This window comes from Sus scrofa, chromosome 6, assembly GCF_000003025.6.
Source record: "Sus scrofa isolate TJ Tabasco breed Duroc chromosome 6, Sscrofa11.1, whole genome shotgun sequence".
Classification (NCBI taxonomy): domain Eukaryota; kingdom Metazoa; phylum Chordata; class Mammalia; order Artiodactyla; family Suidae; genus Sus; species Sus scrofa.
Window position 1 is genome coordinate 83,848,990 of NC_010448.4, and position 14,492 is coordinate 83,863,481.

A 14,492-nucleotide genomic window follows, 5' to 3' on the forward strand; every position below is an offset into this window, starting at 1 on the left:
CCCCAATTTTAGAGTGAGGAAACCTGAACCCTTTTTCAGGAAACCTCATGGGGGTTCTAGCCAGGTTTCCTCCACCCAGGAGCTCTCTAGAGCTCGATGTCTGTTTCTAGACATCGTATCACCTCAGCAGAAGCATTAAGGGTAAATACAGACTAACAACATCCTGACTAGTTTGGCCTCAGACCAAAGAGCTGATCTTCCTAATATTATGTGTTTTGTAGCCTGTCTTCCTTTTATATATCCTGTATCATCACCAAACAGGACTCCTCACAGTGCCTTGTTCGCATAACCATTGGTTTTCTGCCTCCATGTCTGTATTCTTGCCCCTTATCCCAAATTCCCATTGTTAAATTCTGAGCTGCTCTGGCTCAGCCCAGTATGTCCCCATTCCCTGCAGGAAGCCAGGGCAGGGAGCTGGGTTCCTGACCTAGAGAAGTTCACTGGGATGCGGGCAGCTGATGGTTACTAATGGAAGCAGGGACTCAGCTACAAATTCATTGGAGGCTAGACCTTGATATTTGAAGGGACTGTGAAAATCATTAAGTGGTCACTTATCCGTCTTATAGAGAATAGAGGCTGGCAAAGGGAAGAAATCTCAACTATGACATGGTAGGACATGTAGAAAATCAGGGCGGGCAACAGTATGGAGCCACCGATCCTCAGTTACAGACTGCAGGGATGGTAGGTCCATGAGGGGTCATGGACAGAGATGAGGGATAAGTGTTTGGTCCACCTAATCTGTAATGATGTAGAGGGAGAAGATACCTGTTCCCACTACCCTTGCTTTGATGCGTTTGTTGGAGATTAAACACCAGGCTAAATCAATCACCAGGCTAGGTCAATCAACCAAAACTCTCTCTAGTGATCTTTAGGTGGTCACTCTCTTCTCCTCAGCAGAAGTTAAGAACTTTAGCTATTGTCTCAGATAGCCTGACTTTGAATCATGGCGCTGCCTACTAGCTATGTGGCTGACTGGGCAGTTACTTAACCCTTCAGAGGATCATTTTTCTCATCTGTAAAATGAGAGGAGTAATGATAATAATAATACCCGTCTCACAAGTTGGTGATAAGGGTTCAGTAAACTAATTCACTGAAAGCTCCGAGTACAGTGCTGAGTTCATTTTCAGAGAATGGTGGCCGATATCATTCACCATGTGTGTCTCTGGGCTGTTCACCCGACTTCACCTGTCTCCAGGAAAACCACAGACACCCCGCTCATCCCATCCCCAGTACAGTTCCCCTGGCAGGGGGACTCTGGGTGCTTATCGGAACATCATGCTCCCAGCAGGAGGTATTCTGTCTCAAACAACCCTCAGAAATGCATCCCCATACTCCTACCTGGGCATATTGATGGCAGCAGATGGAGACTTATGGGCAGACTTGTTATTAGCGAACGTTTAGAAGCCCAAGACTTGCATCCTCTGTCCATGCCCCAGTGAGGTCAGAGGACCCAAGGATTTATGTACTGGAGGGGCTGTTACATCTTGTTCCCTAATTCTGCTAAGGAGAGAACAAGAACAGAAAGCCCGAATGCCCAGGAGAGGTTTATATTAATAGGTTAGGGCCCCATTTCTCAAAATGAGCTCCATGGAGCCCTTACACCAAGACTGAGAGAGTCTGTACAAGAAGTGTCTAAGGTAATTATTAACACCCTTACCCCTGCTTGGTCATTATACAGGGAGAGTAGACAGTGTGGTCACGAAGAGAGAAATTGACCACTAGGACTTCCATTAGCCTAGGTTTTCAGAGGCTGAGTACCTGAGAAGAACTTAGAACACCTTTTTTTTTTTTTTTTTTGTCTTTTTGTCTTTTTTGTTGTTGTTGCTATTTCTTGGGCTGCTCCCACGGCATATGGAGGTTCCCAGGCTAGGGGTTGAATCGGAGCTGTAGCCACCGGCCTACGCCAGAGCCACAGCAACGTGGGATCCGAGCCGCGTCTGCAACCTACATCACAGCTCACGGCAACGCCGGATCATTAACCCACTGAGCAAGGGCAGGGACCGAACCCGCAACCTCATAGTTCCTAGTCGGATTCGTTAACCACTGCGCCACGACGGGAACTCCTAGAACACCTTTACGATGATGGGGAGGTCGATGCAGAACCACAAGGAGGTTTTACAGAGGTGTTCAGATGCAGGCCACTGACTGTGGGAATAAGCACAGCTTATTCAGAGGCACAGAACATTTCCCACAGATCTTTCAAAGAAGCCTCCTTAGTGGAGAAACCAAGGGAACTTCAACCCACTGTGTGACCTGGGCCAAGTCCCTGCCTGCCTCAGCCTTGGTGTCCTTGTCTGCACAATGAAGAGGCTAGAGCCACTGGTCTTTATGAGCTCTCCTGACTCTGTCTTCCTAACAGTGAATCTCTGATTCCTGGCAAATAGGGGCCAAGCTTTGCCTGGATGCAGCCTCCCTGCCTGGCACTCAGTCTAGAGTGCCATTTCAAAAAAGCCTGAGCCTCATGGAGCAATTTTAACCATCTCCTCACTTCCTCCCTCTGTGGCTGGAGGCCTTTATCCTTTCTGTTCAGCCAGAACTTAGCCTGCTTAGCCCTAGCCACAAGCAGTGGTGACAGAATAGCTTACTGCCTTACTAGCCAGGCACCAGGTTGGGTATACATTATCTCATTTTTCCTCAAACCACCCAGTGAGATGGATACTGTCATCCCCATTTCGCAAATGAAGAAATAGGCTTAAGAAAGTGGGGGAGGAGTTCCCACTGTGGCACAATGGGATCAGCGGTGCCTTGGGAGCACTGGGATGAAGGTTCGATCCTCGGCTGAGCACAGTGGGTTAAGGATCTGGTGTTGAAGCAGCTGCAGCTTAGGTCGCAACTTGCTCGGATCTGATCTGCCGCAGGGTGGCCAAAAAGGAAAAAAGAAAGTGAGGGAGTTCTTTGGACAGGAACTTCTCACACCCCGCGGTTCCAGGCAGACTCACACTAGCCAAATCACTCTTCAGTTTCATGAGTCTTTTTTGTTTGTTTTTAAGTTTTATTGAAGTATAGTTGATTTACAAGGTTGTGATAATTTCTTCTGTACAACAAAGTAATTCAGTCATATGTATACACATAGCCATTCTCTTTCAGATTCTTTTCCCACATGGATTACCACAGAGTATTGGGTAGAGTTGTCTGTGCTATACAGCAGGTCCCTGTTGGCCAGTCATTCCATATACCTCAGTGTGCATATGCTGATCTCAAACTCCTAGTCTCTCCTTCCCACCCCCACCACCTGTCCCCTTTGGTAACCATCCATAAGTTTTCTAAAGTCTGTGAGTCTGTTTCTGTTCTGCAAATAAGTTCATTTGCATCTTTTTTTTTTTTTTTAGATTCCACATATTAGTGCTATCATATGATACTTGTCTTTCACTATCTAACTTCATTTAGTATGTTTCTGGGTCCATCCGTGTTGCTACAACATTATTAATTATTCTTTTTTATGGCTGAGTAATATTCCATTGTATATATATTCCACATCTTCTTTATCCCTTCTTCTGTTGATGGACATTTAGGTTGCTTCCACGTCTTGTCTATTGTAAATAGCATCACAAGAGTCTTTGCTCATTATTCCCCTGCCTGATAGTCTCCTTCCCCTATATACTCCACCTTTATCTGAATATTCCCTATTGGTTAAAGCTCAGCTCAAATTCTGCCTATTCATGAGATTTCACTGCCACTTGACCTCCATCAACCAGTTTCTCTCTTCTGAATTGCATGGCCCGTTCCCTTCCCTCCCTGATGACCACATTCTACCTTGTATTATGGTATTTGTGTACATATCTGTGTCCTACTCAGCCTCTAAGCACATGGATTGCAGTGACTATACCCTGTGCATTTCCATACCCCAAATAAAGTCCTGTATATAGGACCCAGGGTTCTTCCTGACCGAGGCCAGGAAAAAAGCCCTTCCAGTGAGATGTAGACCCTTAGAAGGAACGTCTCAAGCTTGTTTTAGTCTTCGTAGCTCTGCATGTGGGCTTATTATCATAGCAGAAGGGTACCCTTGAATGCTTCAGATCAGTCAAAAACCTAGGAGTGGGGGGGGATTTTCCAGATTTTTCGTTTGTCATCTTTATTCTTGCAGTGAATCTTTATTGCTGAGAGACCTTAGCAAATCACTTCCCTATTCTGAACCTCCATGTCATCTCCAGCAGATAGAAAGTACCTCCCTAGCCCTATTGTGAGGATCAAAGTGAGACACAGATGAAGTGCTTGTGTACGTGAAAGGTATTCTTTAAAGGATGAAAACAGAGCAATCCAGGTGTTTTCATGCTGAGGAGGACACAAACAGGTACCCAGATACCACAGTGCGAGGTAGAATGTCCTAAGGGTCATCAAGGGTATAGGATGCCAAGTTGGCAGCAAAGCAGGAGCTTCTCACACATGGAATAGGTCTGGCAGGAGAACTCTGGTGCAGAAATTCTCTAGCCTGTTAGAGTGGCAGGAGCAGAGAGCATCGGTGAGGCACGGCCAAGCCTTGGTTCTGCTCCAGAGGGATGTTCCCCTCCTGTGCCAGGAGCATCCTCCTTCTCCTCCTGGGATCATATGGTCAGTAGATTGAGTATTTCACATGCACAGGGTGCTCCACGTGCCAGAGAGGAAAGGCCACAGTCTCTGTCCTCTAGGAATTTATGGTTTGTCTAGAGACACACACAAGGTATGATAAGTGCTGCCAAGTAGTATAATCACCTGCCAGATGTCAGAACAGGTTTCAGGAGCCTGAGGCCTCTACTGAGCCTTCAGGGGCTCATTTTCTAACAGAAAGAGTGGACTGTGGACACTAATGCCTATCCTAGAGGCAGAATGCAGTGAATGGCTTAAGAAAAGCTGAATCTGCTTCTCAGAATGTTCACAGGAGGGTCATTTTCTGGGCGAGTCAGGCTGGTCTCCATGTGGAAAGCAGTTCTGGAGCCAAACTCTAAAAAATAACTTAGGGAGTTGGGAAGATGGCACCCTTCGAGTAACCTGGGAAACCAAAGGAAATGAACCAATGGGTGTGCCCCAGGCAGGAATAGGACCTTCCTTGCATCAGAGAATAGGCAGGTAATAACTTGTAAGATCGCTGTTTTTCTTTGACAGCCTGCTAATATGCTAGAGGAGTTTTGCATATATTACCTCTAATCCTTAAAACCACTCTTCAAGGTAGGCACAACCCCCACTTTACAAATGAAGAAATGAGGTTAGGAGAGGATTTGCCCAAAGCCACAAAGCTAGGTGGTGGGGAAACCAGAAGTCAGACCCACATTGGTTCCCTTCCAAGTGCAAACCTGAGAAGAATTTCAAGAATCATAGATGCTTGGAGTTCCCATTGTGGCTCAGCAGTAATGAACCCGACTAGTATCCATGAGGATGTGGGTTCAAGCCCTGGACCCACTCAGTGGTTTAAGGACCCGGTGTTGCCGTGAGCTGTGGTGTAGGTGGCAGACGTGGCTCAGATCTGGCATTGCTCTGGCTGTGGCCTAGGCCATCAGCTACAGCTACTATTCAACCACTAGCCTGGGAACTTCCATATGCCATGGGTGTGGCCCTAAAAAAACAACAAAAAAAGAAATATAGATGCTTCCACCCAAAACAAGCCAAGATGGACCCAGAACTGCCACTGCCCTGCCTATACAACATGAGCACTGCCCATCACCTCCTAAACCTTTCCAACTCTGGTACAGACTCCCCATGTTCCACTTACCTTGGCCTCTCCTGTGCCCCACCCCCTACCTCTTCTATCCCAATTCCACCCACACCTAAAAATGATCTCCCCACCCCAATCCCCACTTTTCTCTAGCAGAAGGCCCGAGACATGTATGCAGAGGAGCGGAAGAGGCAGCAGCTGGAGAGAGACCAGGCTGCAGTGACAGAGCAGCTGCTGCAAGAGGGGCTCCAGGCCAGTGGAGACACCCAGCTCCGACGGACACGCTTGCACAAACTCCTAGCCAGAAGGGAAGAGCGAGTCCAAGTCTTCCTGCAGGCCTTGGAACTCAAGCGGGCTGACTGGCTGGCACGTCTGGGCACCGCATCAGCCTGAGTGAGGCTGGCCTCCTGCCACTTCGCCCTGCCCTCTGCCTCCAGGGCCCCACTCCCCTTTCTTGGTGAAAGGCACCTCCCTCCTGAAGATGAATTGTGTTTCCTTTGCTTGGCCAGGGAGCCCTAGAGGCCAGGTCTGCGTGCCATAGATACATACCTTGGGGCTGCCTGGGACAGTGCCCTTGGGGAAGGTTGAGGGTGAGAGTCTCCCACAAGTACGCTAAACCCAGCTCTGTTCACCAGTAGGTTTGGTGAGTAGGGGGCCATAGCCCTTCTGCTGCCTGCTTCTTCCACTTTTGCCACCTCTACCTGTGCTTCTCACTGTACTTTCTTTTTCCACCAGCAATCCTTCAAGGAAAGAGGTCTCCCCCAAACCCTGGTCCTTTACCCATCCATCTTAGTCTTCACAAAAGATGTGGCTCCACCTTGAATCTGCTGGTAAATAGCTAATAGGCAGCCAGCGTTATTTAGGCAAGGAAGTGGAGAGACAGAAAGAAAATTTGCCCATCTGCTGCTCCTCCCCCTTGGCTCTCCACCTGGGATTTGCTATTGACTCTCTACCCCCTCCCACCACGCAGTGCTGATTGCTCACTGAAAGGCTCAGCGCCCCCAATGGCGCTCGGAAGCCAGGCGGGTGATTACAATCCAATTACCTATTGTCGACTCAGCCCACACAAGCTTTTCTCCTCCTCTTGCGGGGCATGGGGCCAGGCTCCACTCCCCAGTGAGACTGGCCCCCTCCATGGCTACAGGGTAACAGAAGGGCCTTTAGGCCCTGGCGAATCTAACCCAGCACAGGCCTCCTTCCCTGGAACACGTCAAGACCAAGAGCACAGAAACAAGCACTTCTCCCAACTGACTGCCTCCTGCCCTCTGCATCTCAACTCTGCTTCCCACCTCCTTACTCTTTGAGGCTTCTGTCCGTGTTTGACCTGGGCCCCTAAGTAGGCCCATGAGACAATATATTTTCAGCATGGCAGTCTCAGCTTGTGAGGCCAAGGCTGCCCAGCAGGGAGAAGAGGGCCAAGTGAAAGGCTGTGTCCTTTCCCTTACCTCTCCCTCCCAGGCCTCACTGAGGAGCTGCTGAGAGGATTAGTGCCTTTGAAGAGCTGTCGGCCTGAGCAACTCTATGCTTCAGGTGCCCCAGAGCAGCAAGCACCAGCTGGTAATACCACCCAAGAGCTACTCTGTTTAGTCTTCACATTTTACTCTCTGCAAACCGATTCCCCAGCACCCCCCTCTAGGGGTGAGGTGGGGCCTTGCAAGCAGTACTAAGAGCAGACTCTTTAAAACCCCTAACTTGACTATACTCCAGTCTGCTCCTCCCCTTCCTATGCCTGGATACCTGGCACAAGAGACTCCTTGGCCATCATCCCTGCTCCCAGAATCAAGCATAATGCCAGACACTGCGATTGAGAAGCCAATCAATGTACCCTTTGGCAAGTCCCCCACACACACCTGGCACTCCCCACTACCAATCCCTGGCACAGGGTTCCCAGAGAGCAGGTGCTGTACATTTTCCAGTTTTACAATGGGGCTGTTGACAGCCTTAATTAGGGAGGCATGAATTATGTGGCTGTTATGCAGAGCCCTACAATTAAGGCGGGAAAGAGGGGCTGGAGGCAGCAAACGGAATCTGCCCTGTGAGCATGATTGTTGAGTCCTGTCTCCTTTCTGGGTCTGACTTTCTCCAGTGTAGATTGGGGTACAGCAGAAGTGATTAATCAGGCTGGTATCTCTTTGGCCTGAGGTCCTGTGTTCTGGGAAAGGTACACAGTGGGGTGTGGTGAGGAGGGGCTGCCTCAGGAGGCACTGAAGGGGTGGGGAGGAGAAGAGGCTGAGGACCACTGCTGTACAGGCACAGCGACTGCAAATAGTTGACATGAACTCCTTGTGGGTGCTTTCTACTGGTGTGATTTGTACAAACCAGCTCAACTCTTGCCTCAAGAAACTAGGTGGGACCTATTTAAATGTCCTCCCACCTGTGAGCCAAGCCCCAACTTGAGGATATTTATCGTATTGTATTCTCTTGGGTGTCAAACAGAATTTTAAAAATTCTTAGATGTAAAACTTGTTTGCGAACAGTACAAGAGTAGACTGTGTTTTGCTGCAGCAATTGTCTACCTCCCTCAAGGTGCACTTGGCTACTTCCAAGATCCCTAGCTTTGGGGGCGGAGGAGGGGGAGCCACTGGAAAAGCCCTTTTGCCATCTCAACACCTGTTCCTCTACTTGTTTCCTAATCCCCCGGACGCGTTCCTCCACTGTCCTTTTCCTCGCGCAAGTGAAAGGAAGCCAGTCTGCCAGTGTGGAAGGAGGGATTTCGCCAGCTGCGTTTGCAGCGCCCAGGCTTGGTGACCGCGTCGGGTGGGGGCAGCTGAGCTTGATGTCTCCGAAGCGGGAGGAGCTTAGGGGGAGGGGAGTGCTAGTAAGCCTTCTTGGCGGCCACTCTCCGTCATTCTGTGGCGGGGTTCTGAGATGTGGGAATACAAGGACCTAAGGGAGGCACTCGACAAGCTTTGGGGGGCTTCGTTGATACTTGGGGAGGCAGCTGAGCAACGGGTGCTGAAAGGACAGCTCCTACCTGCCCCACTGCACCCGAAATGTACCTCTGCTTGTAAAGTGCCCCCCTCGAACCCCTACCCACCTCGAGTGGACCGCTTTCCAGGTGAGGTGCATGAAAAGCTTCCTCCGAGTGGAGGTTTGGAAGGATGCACGTCCAGCTGCGCCAAGCTGGCTTCTCCACTCTTTTCCCACTTCGGCGTCAGCCTTGGCCCTGGGAACTGCAACCAGTGCCTCGAAGCCGCGCGCTTCTTCCCGCCTCCGGCAAAGGACATTGCGGCCAGGCTGAGCAAACCTTTCTTCTGGGGCCCCCAGCGGGAACAGGAAGGAAAGCGGCTGAGATGCGCCCTAAGTGTCGCACGGCTTGGAGAAGTGGATAGCTCGGTTGCATAAGGTGGAAGGAACTTGGTAGTTTGCAAAAGCCAGCTCTTGGCGGGAGCCGAAACCCACAGCCCGCCGACTCGCAGCCCCCTCTCAACTATAGCCTTCGATGTGCGCCTCCCCCACTGCGCCCCCACCCCTAGGCGCGCCGCCGTCTCGCGCGCCCTCCCCCCCATACCCCCCTCCTCACTCCCTCCAGAGGAGGTGAGTTTAAACCCCGCCCACGTGACCCCAGCTGGGCCAATGAGCGGCGGCGGGAGGTGAAATCCGGTTCTAACCGGTCCGGGGCTCCCAGCGCTATAAAAACTTTATAAACCCCCCGGAGCCCGAGCAGTGTGAAGAAGAGGCGAGAGCGACCCCTGGACCGACCAAAGCTCGCGCGCCACTGCATCCCCGTGTCCAGCGCCTACGTCCCGCCGCCGTCACCATGCCCAAGAGAAAGGTACGTGGCGCGAGGGCCCCAGGCTCTGGGCCGCCGCCGTGATCACCAATGCTGCCGCCGCCGCTTCCTCGGCTTTGGGGCGCGAGAATCGGCGCCGAGCTGAAGCAGGCTCGGCTGCCCGGCGCGGTGGCTCGAGGCGGTGTCAGGCGGCCCCGGGGTAACCCTGCGCGGCTCGGCTGCCCGCGGGCGCCAGAGGCCATATTGGAGGAGCGGCGGCCGCGGCGGGAGGAGCCATGTTGGCGGCTGTTTATCCCGCTCCCCTGGGCTCGACGTGCCCGCCTCGCGCCCCCTCCCCCCCATCCCCAGGCCCCCTCCCCTCCCCGCGGGCGGGCAATTCAAACCCGAAAGGGCGGGAAGGCGGCGTTCGGGGTTGGCGGGCGGGGGAACGCGCTGCCGCCAAAAAACTGCCGCCGTGAGGGGGCGGGGCCCTCCCCCTGAGGGCGGGACTTCTCGGGTTGGCCCCTCCTCCACTCGCGCGCCGCCCACGGACCCAGCGCACGAGACTCGCGCTGGTGCGCGCCGCTGCCGCCCACGAGTTCCCCCGGCTGCGTGCGCCTCCGTCTCCCGCCCTCGACGGCTGCCATGGCAACGGCTCTCCAGCCCCGCCTCCGAGGGGTTTGTTAGCTCCTTCTGCAGCTGTTGCTTCTGCCTGGCGCGGCGGCGCGGGCTGCGCTTTGCGCGCCTTGCTCCAGCTTTGCGCGGGCTTCCCGGGGCCGCTGGGTTTCGGACACCCAGCGTCCCTGCGTGCTTTGGGCCAGATCCGGCGTGAAGCAGACGCATAAGAGCACCCCTGGAGCTTTCTGAGCACTTCAGGGATTTGCATAGGAGCTGGGGATGCTACAAACCCCATTTGTATGTCCTAGAAATACTGTGTACCAGATTCTCTTCGATTTCTTTTTTCTCCCCTTAGGACTTTGCTAAGCTTAGTGAACCGTTAAGAATTGCTTCAGAAGCTGCAACTTTCTTCGGTTTTGTTTTTTATAGGCTGAAGGGGATGCTAAAGGGGATAAAGCCAAGGTGAAGGACGAAGTAAGTCTTACTTTCACTTCTTTTGGGTCAAAAAGCCTTGGGCTCCTTTGGCAGTAATTAACCGTGTCCTTAGTCTTGCCTGAGTAAGCTGTCTATACTTCCTATAGTCTTGAACACATTGGCCCCAAAGATTTTAAGTGGCTCACCTGTCCTGTGTGTAACTTTACTTATTTGTTTTTTTAAATAGCCACAGAGAAGATCTGCGAGGTTATCTGCTGTAAGTGTGTCTACTTTTAACTTTTCATACTATTCCCTGAAACTAAAAAGCATTGAAAACAATTCCCTTTGCTTCCCAAGAATTATGGTCAGTGGCTGGTATTGAATGACTTACTCTGCTGTGGACTCTTGCCCATTTGGAATTTGCTGGTTCTGAAATTGTGATGGCTGTAGCCAAAATGGGACACTACCAAGTGTTACTTGAATGGGTTTCTGAAGATAGGAAGTTCTAATGGAAAGCCTGCCACAAACTTTACAAAGTAGGAGAACTTCTGTGCCAGTGGTACTGTGGTTTGGTTGTGGGTTGGGTTTTTTTGGTCCACTGTACTAATGTTCTGTGCTTTCCTTCTCTCCCCCAAATAAAAGAAACCTGCTCCTCCAAAGCCAGAGCCCAAGCCTAAAAAGGCCCCTGCAAAGGTGAGCAGGATGGTGAGACGAACATGCCTCTAGAAGTTATGTGAAAGCCTGAGCGGTTTCCCGTGTTGCTGACAGGGAGACTTGGTGTATAACAGCTTCATTGCTTGAAACACTATGACAAATAGGACTGCTTCTTAACCAAGAACTCTGATGTCAATTTACAGAAAACTCTGCATTGCATTTGGGTATTAAACACCCAAGTTTTTAAGATGTCTTGTTCTATATTATTTATACTCAGATAAAAGTTTTTGTATATTGAAGACCACAGCAGATTATAGAGAATTTGGCTTGTCAGTGGGGCAGGATGTATGGTGTCTTAACCTTTGATAAACAGTCCTACCTTGTGCAGAGCTTTGCAAACTATATTCTGGTTATATGAAATAAAGTTTTTTTTTTTTTTTTTTTTTTTTTCCCTCTCCCCTACCCTCTTTGTAGAAGGGAGAGAAGGTACCCAAAGGGAAAAAGGGGAAAGCCGATGCTGGCAAGGATGGGAATAACCCTGCAGAAAATGGAGATGCCAAAACAGACCAGGTACAGCAGCTGTTTGCACTTTTTGTTACATCTGTTCAATCAATCCGTTACTGATCACGGAATCTTTTATTGCTTTTTTCTTGCATCTGTATCACTCCAAGTGTGTCTTTTAGTCCTGAGCCTCTTTAAGTCTCTGCCATCTGATAAAGGGAGTTGTGGTACAGATTCCTTGTCCTGTCCTTAAGTATCACACTCAGGCTATGTACACCATAGTTTTCAAGCTGGGATAACCTAAGATCTTGTAATGCTGGTGTGTCCTCTTCTGAATTTTACAGTGAGGTGCAGAGGGGAAGTGACTTGGCAAAATGACCTACCAGGACGTTTTCAAAAGAATTACTGAGTTTCACTGTCAAAGTACCTAAAACCTAAACTTTGACATGGGAGCAAAGTAATGCTATAAATGAAATATGGACAGAGATGCTTTCTAAATCTTCATCTTGTATTAATCTGTCTGTTTTTCTTTTAGGCACAGAAAGCTGAAGGTGCTGGAGATGCCAAGTGAAGTGTGTGCATTTTTGATAACTGTGTACTTCTGGTGACTGTACAGTTTGAAATACTATTTTTTATCAAGTTTTATAAAAATGCAGAATTTTGTTTTACTTTTTTTTTTTTAAGCTATGTTGTTAGCACACAGAACACTTCATTGTTGCTTTGGGGAAAGGGCACATGTCACTAATAGAATGTCTCTGAAGCTGGATTGACATGGGGAAAAAACACCTTTCCCATCTAGTTTTGAGACTTCTTGGTTCCCAGGAAGGAGGGATTCCTTGATGTTGACACACATTAGCCATCTTGGCACAAATGCCTTGTGGTGTGGAAAACTAAAATTAGTTTTTTATGCCCTCTTCTCCCTCTCCACCTTGAGCATAGACTTGACTCCCTTAATCCCAGAGAGACCTACTGGGACCTGATCCCACAAAATTGGTTATCAGAATTGTCAGGCAATTTGGACCTTCCGGTGTCACCATTAAGATGGCATCTCTCAAAAGAGCAGTGGTTCCTTTTTTAGATTGTGGATCTTCAAATTGATAATTCTGCCATTTTCATTTCCATTTCCTGAAAGTCAGGGTCGGCTTGTGAAAAGTTGTTAAACAACATGCTAAATGTGAAATGTCAACCCTCACTCTAAACTTTCCCTGTTCAGAGCATCACATGAAGACTTCATGGGTTTTATAGTGGCTTTCTGATTTTGGTAGTCCATTGAAAAAGGGAGTTTGAAAGTTGTTGTATACTGTTAACGATTGTCTGCCCATGTCCTGCCTGAAATACCATGATTGTTTATGAAAAGTATCTTTAATAAAGCTGGATACAGTTTGGCTTGGAATGCTGCCTCTAATCTTTTCCCAGGAGTATGGGAACCTGATTTCTCCAGGTCTCTTGGGGCAGGATGCATTCTGGTGTAGAGGTTCCATGGACAGTCAGTCTTTACAGTCCATCTGCAGAACACAGTGTTACGTGGAGTTGGGAAAGATCGCAGGAGTGGACTGATGAGAGGCTGGGAGCAGAGAAGTGGTTTCTGTATTTGGTCATGCAACACTGCCTGAAGTGTGTTTTTAAAAGCAGATAAATTTGGTAGGTCTGAGATTTCGGCCTGGTAGCTGATAATAAAAGAGCCTTTCCATTTCATTCACATTTAAGATTTCTGTAAAATAAGGAAATTAATAGATGCATTAATAGCTGTATAACCCCTTTAGTGAGGAGAGAGGGATTCTGTGTCCACATTTGGCCATCAGATGTATAAGGCAGATGGCACCCTGCTCTTAAGCAGACCTGCAAGTCTTCTGTGAATTGTTTAAATTCTTGTACTAGCTCCAAAAATAAAAATGTTAGTGGGGACTTTTGCTTTAGTTAGGAGACTATGCAAAAGAAACCTTTTCCTCTAGGGAAATAGTAAAAAGTTAGCTGTTAGGAAATAGAATCTGTAATAAGTTGATACTTGTAATTTGAATTTGCTTTCATGGGTCACCTCTGTTTGAGGGGAATAAAGTAAATTGGAGACTATTAAAAACACCTTTCATTGCTTTGTTTATCCCTTTAGTCAAAAGGTAGCTTTCATATCAGTTCTTTGTTGACAAGTTTTCTGTGTATTCTCTCTGATCATCAGTTTTGAGACAATTGTGTAATGCAAGTGTTAGAGATGAGGAAACGGCTCAGATGAAGAAATTGGTTCAAGGTTATGTGGACATCTAAAGAGAAGTGGGTATGTGTACATCTCAGTCCTCAACTTCATAGTCAGAAGTAGTTACCAACTTTGACTTCTGCCAGGGGACACTTTTTGGATAAAGTTTGCGCACTTGGGCATTCTCCCCAGCATTTGCCTCCGCTAGTGCCAAAACAGTTCTTGGCTGTAGGTTGTTAATTTTATTCAAGGATGGTGTCAGCTTCCAGAGTGAGCCCATTACAGCTGTCACAAGTAGGGGTGTGGCAGCTTGTTGACTTGCACAAGAGTTGCAGGATTTGAGAAAACCCCAGTTGGAGTTACTTTATCAGTATTTGTTAGAATTCAGGTTGTTGACACATGTCGAGCCGTGGATGGCGCTAGGAGTTTGGTGACATGCTCTCCTTTACTCTCTGGGGCAATCCTGGGTAGGTGTTAACCCCTATTTTACGGAAACAGACTCAAATATGAAGTGACTTGCTGAAGTTGTTCTCAGAAGTACCCATCTTTTTCTGTTATCTAGAAATTAGTGTGAGGAGGGTAAGCTTGGACTCTTTCCTTCCTGGAAAATACTGGTTTGACTGACTGTGGACTATGAGAGTACCTGGCCTTAAAAGTCAAGAAACCAGATGTGGAAACCCCATAAGGACCTTGGAGGCAGCCCTCATAGTATTATCAGTGGCAGTCCTGACCAGAACTAAAAATAATCACAGTGAGAAAATAAAAAAGTGGGAGTTCCT

General features: G+C 48.8%; 2 protein-coding genes across 3 annotated transcripts in view; both read left to right on the plus strand.

The window, feature by feature from the left end:
• DHDDS (dehydrodolichyl diphosphate synthase subunit) overlaps positions 1-6,112 on the plus strand; it is a gene marked incomplete at its 5' end in the record, with an annotated part of 31,840 nt that extends 25,728 nt beyond the window's left edge. The window contains 1 exon segment of the mRNA NM_001244123.1: positions 5,783-6,112. Within this exon segment, the coding sequence (NP_001231052.1) occupies positions 5,783-6,019 (237 nt within the window). The 3' untranslated portion in view covers positions 6,020-6,112.
• HMGN2 (high mobility group nucleosomal binding domain 2) lies at positions 8,125-12,918 on the plus strand. Of its 2 annotated transcripts, NM_001244114.1 has the most exons (7): positions 8,125-8,136; positions 9,304-9,401; positions 10,386-10,430; positions 10,618-10,647; positions 11,013-11,063; positions 11,499-11,594; positions 12,061-12,918. In NM_001244114.1, exons 2-7 carry the CDS (start codon positions 9,387-9,389, stop codon positions 12,094-12,096), a joined length of 273 nt encoding a protein of 90 aa, NP_001231043.1. In that variant the 5' UTR covers positions 8,125-8,136; positions 9,304-9,386; the 3' UTR covers positions 12,097-12,918. The 2 variants fall into 2 exon arrangements, with proteins under 2 accessions (NP_001231043.1, NP_001231041.1); NM_001244112.1 differs by lacking the exon at positions 8,125-8,136 and having other exon boundaries at positions 9,184-9,401.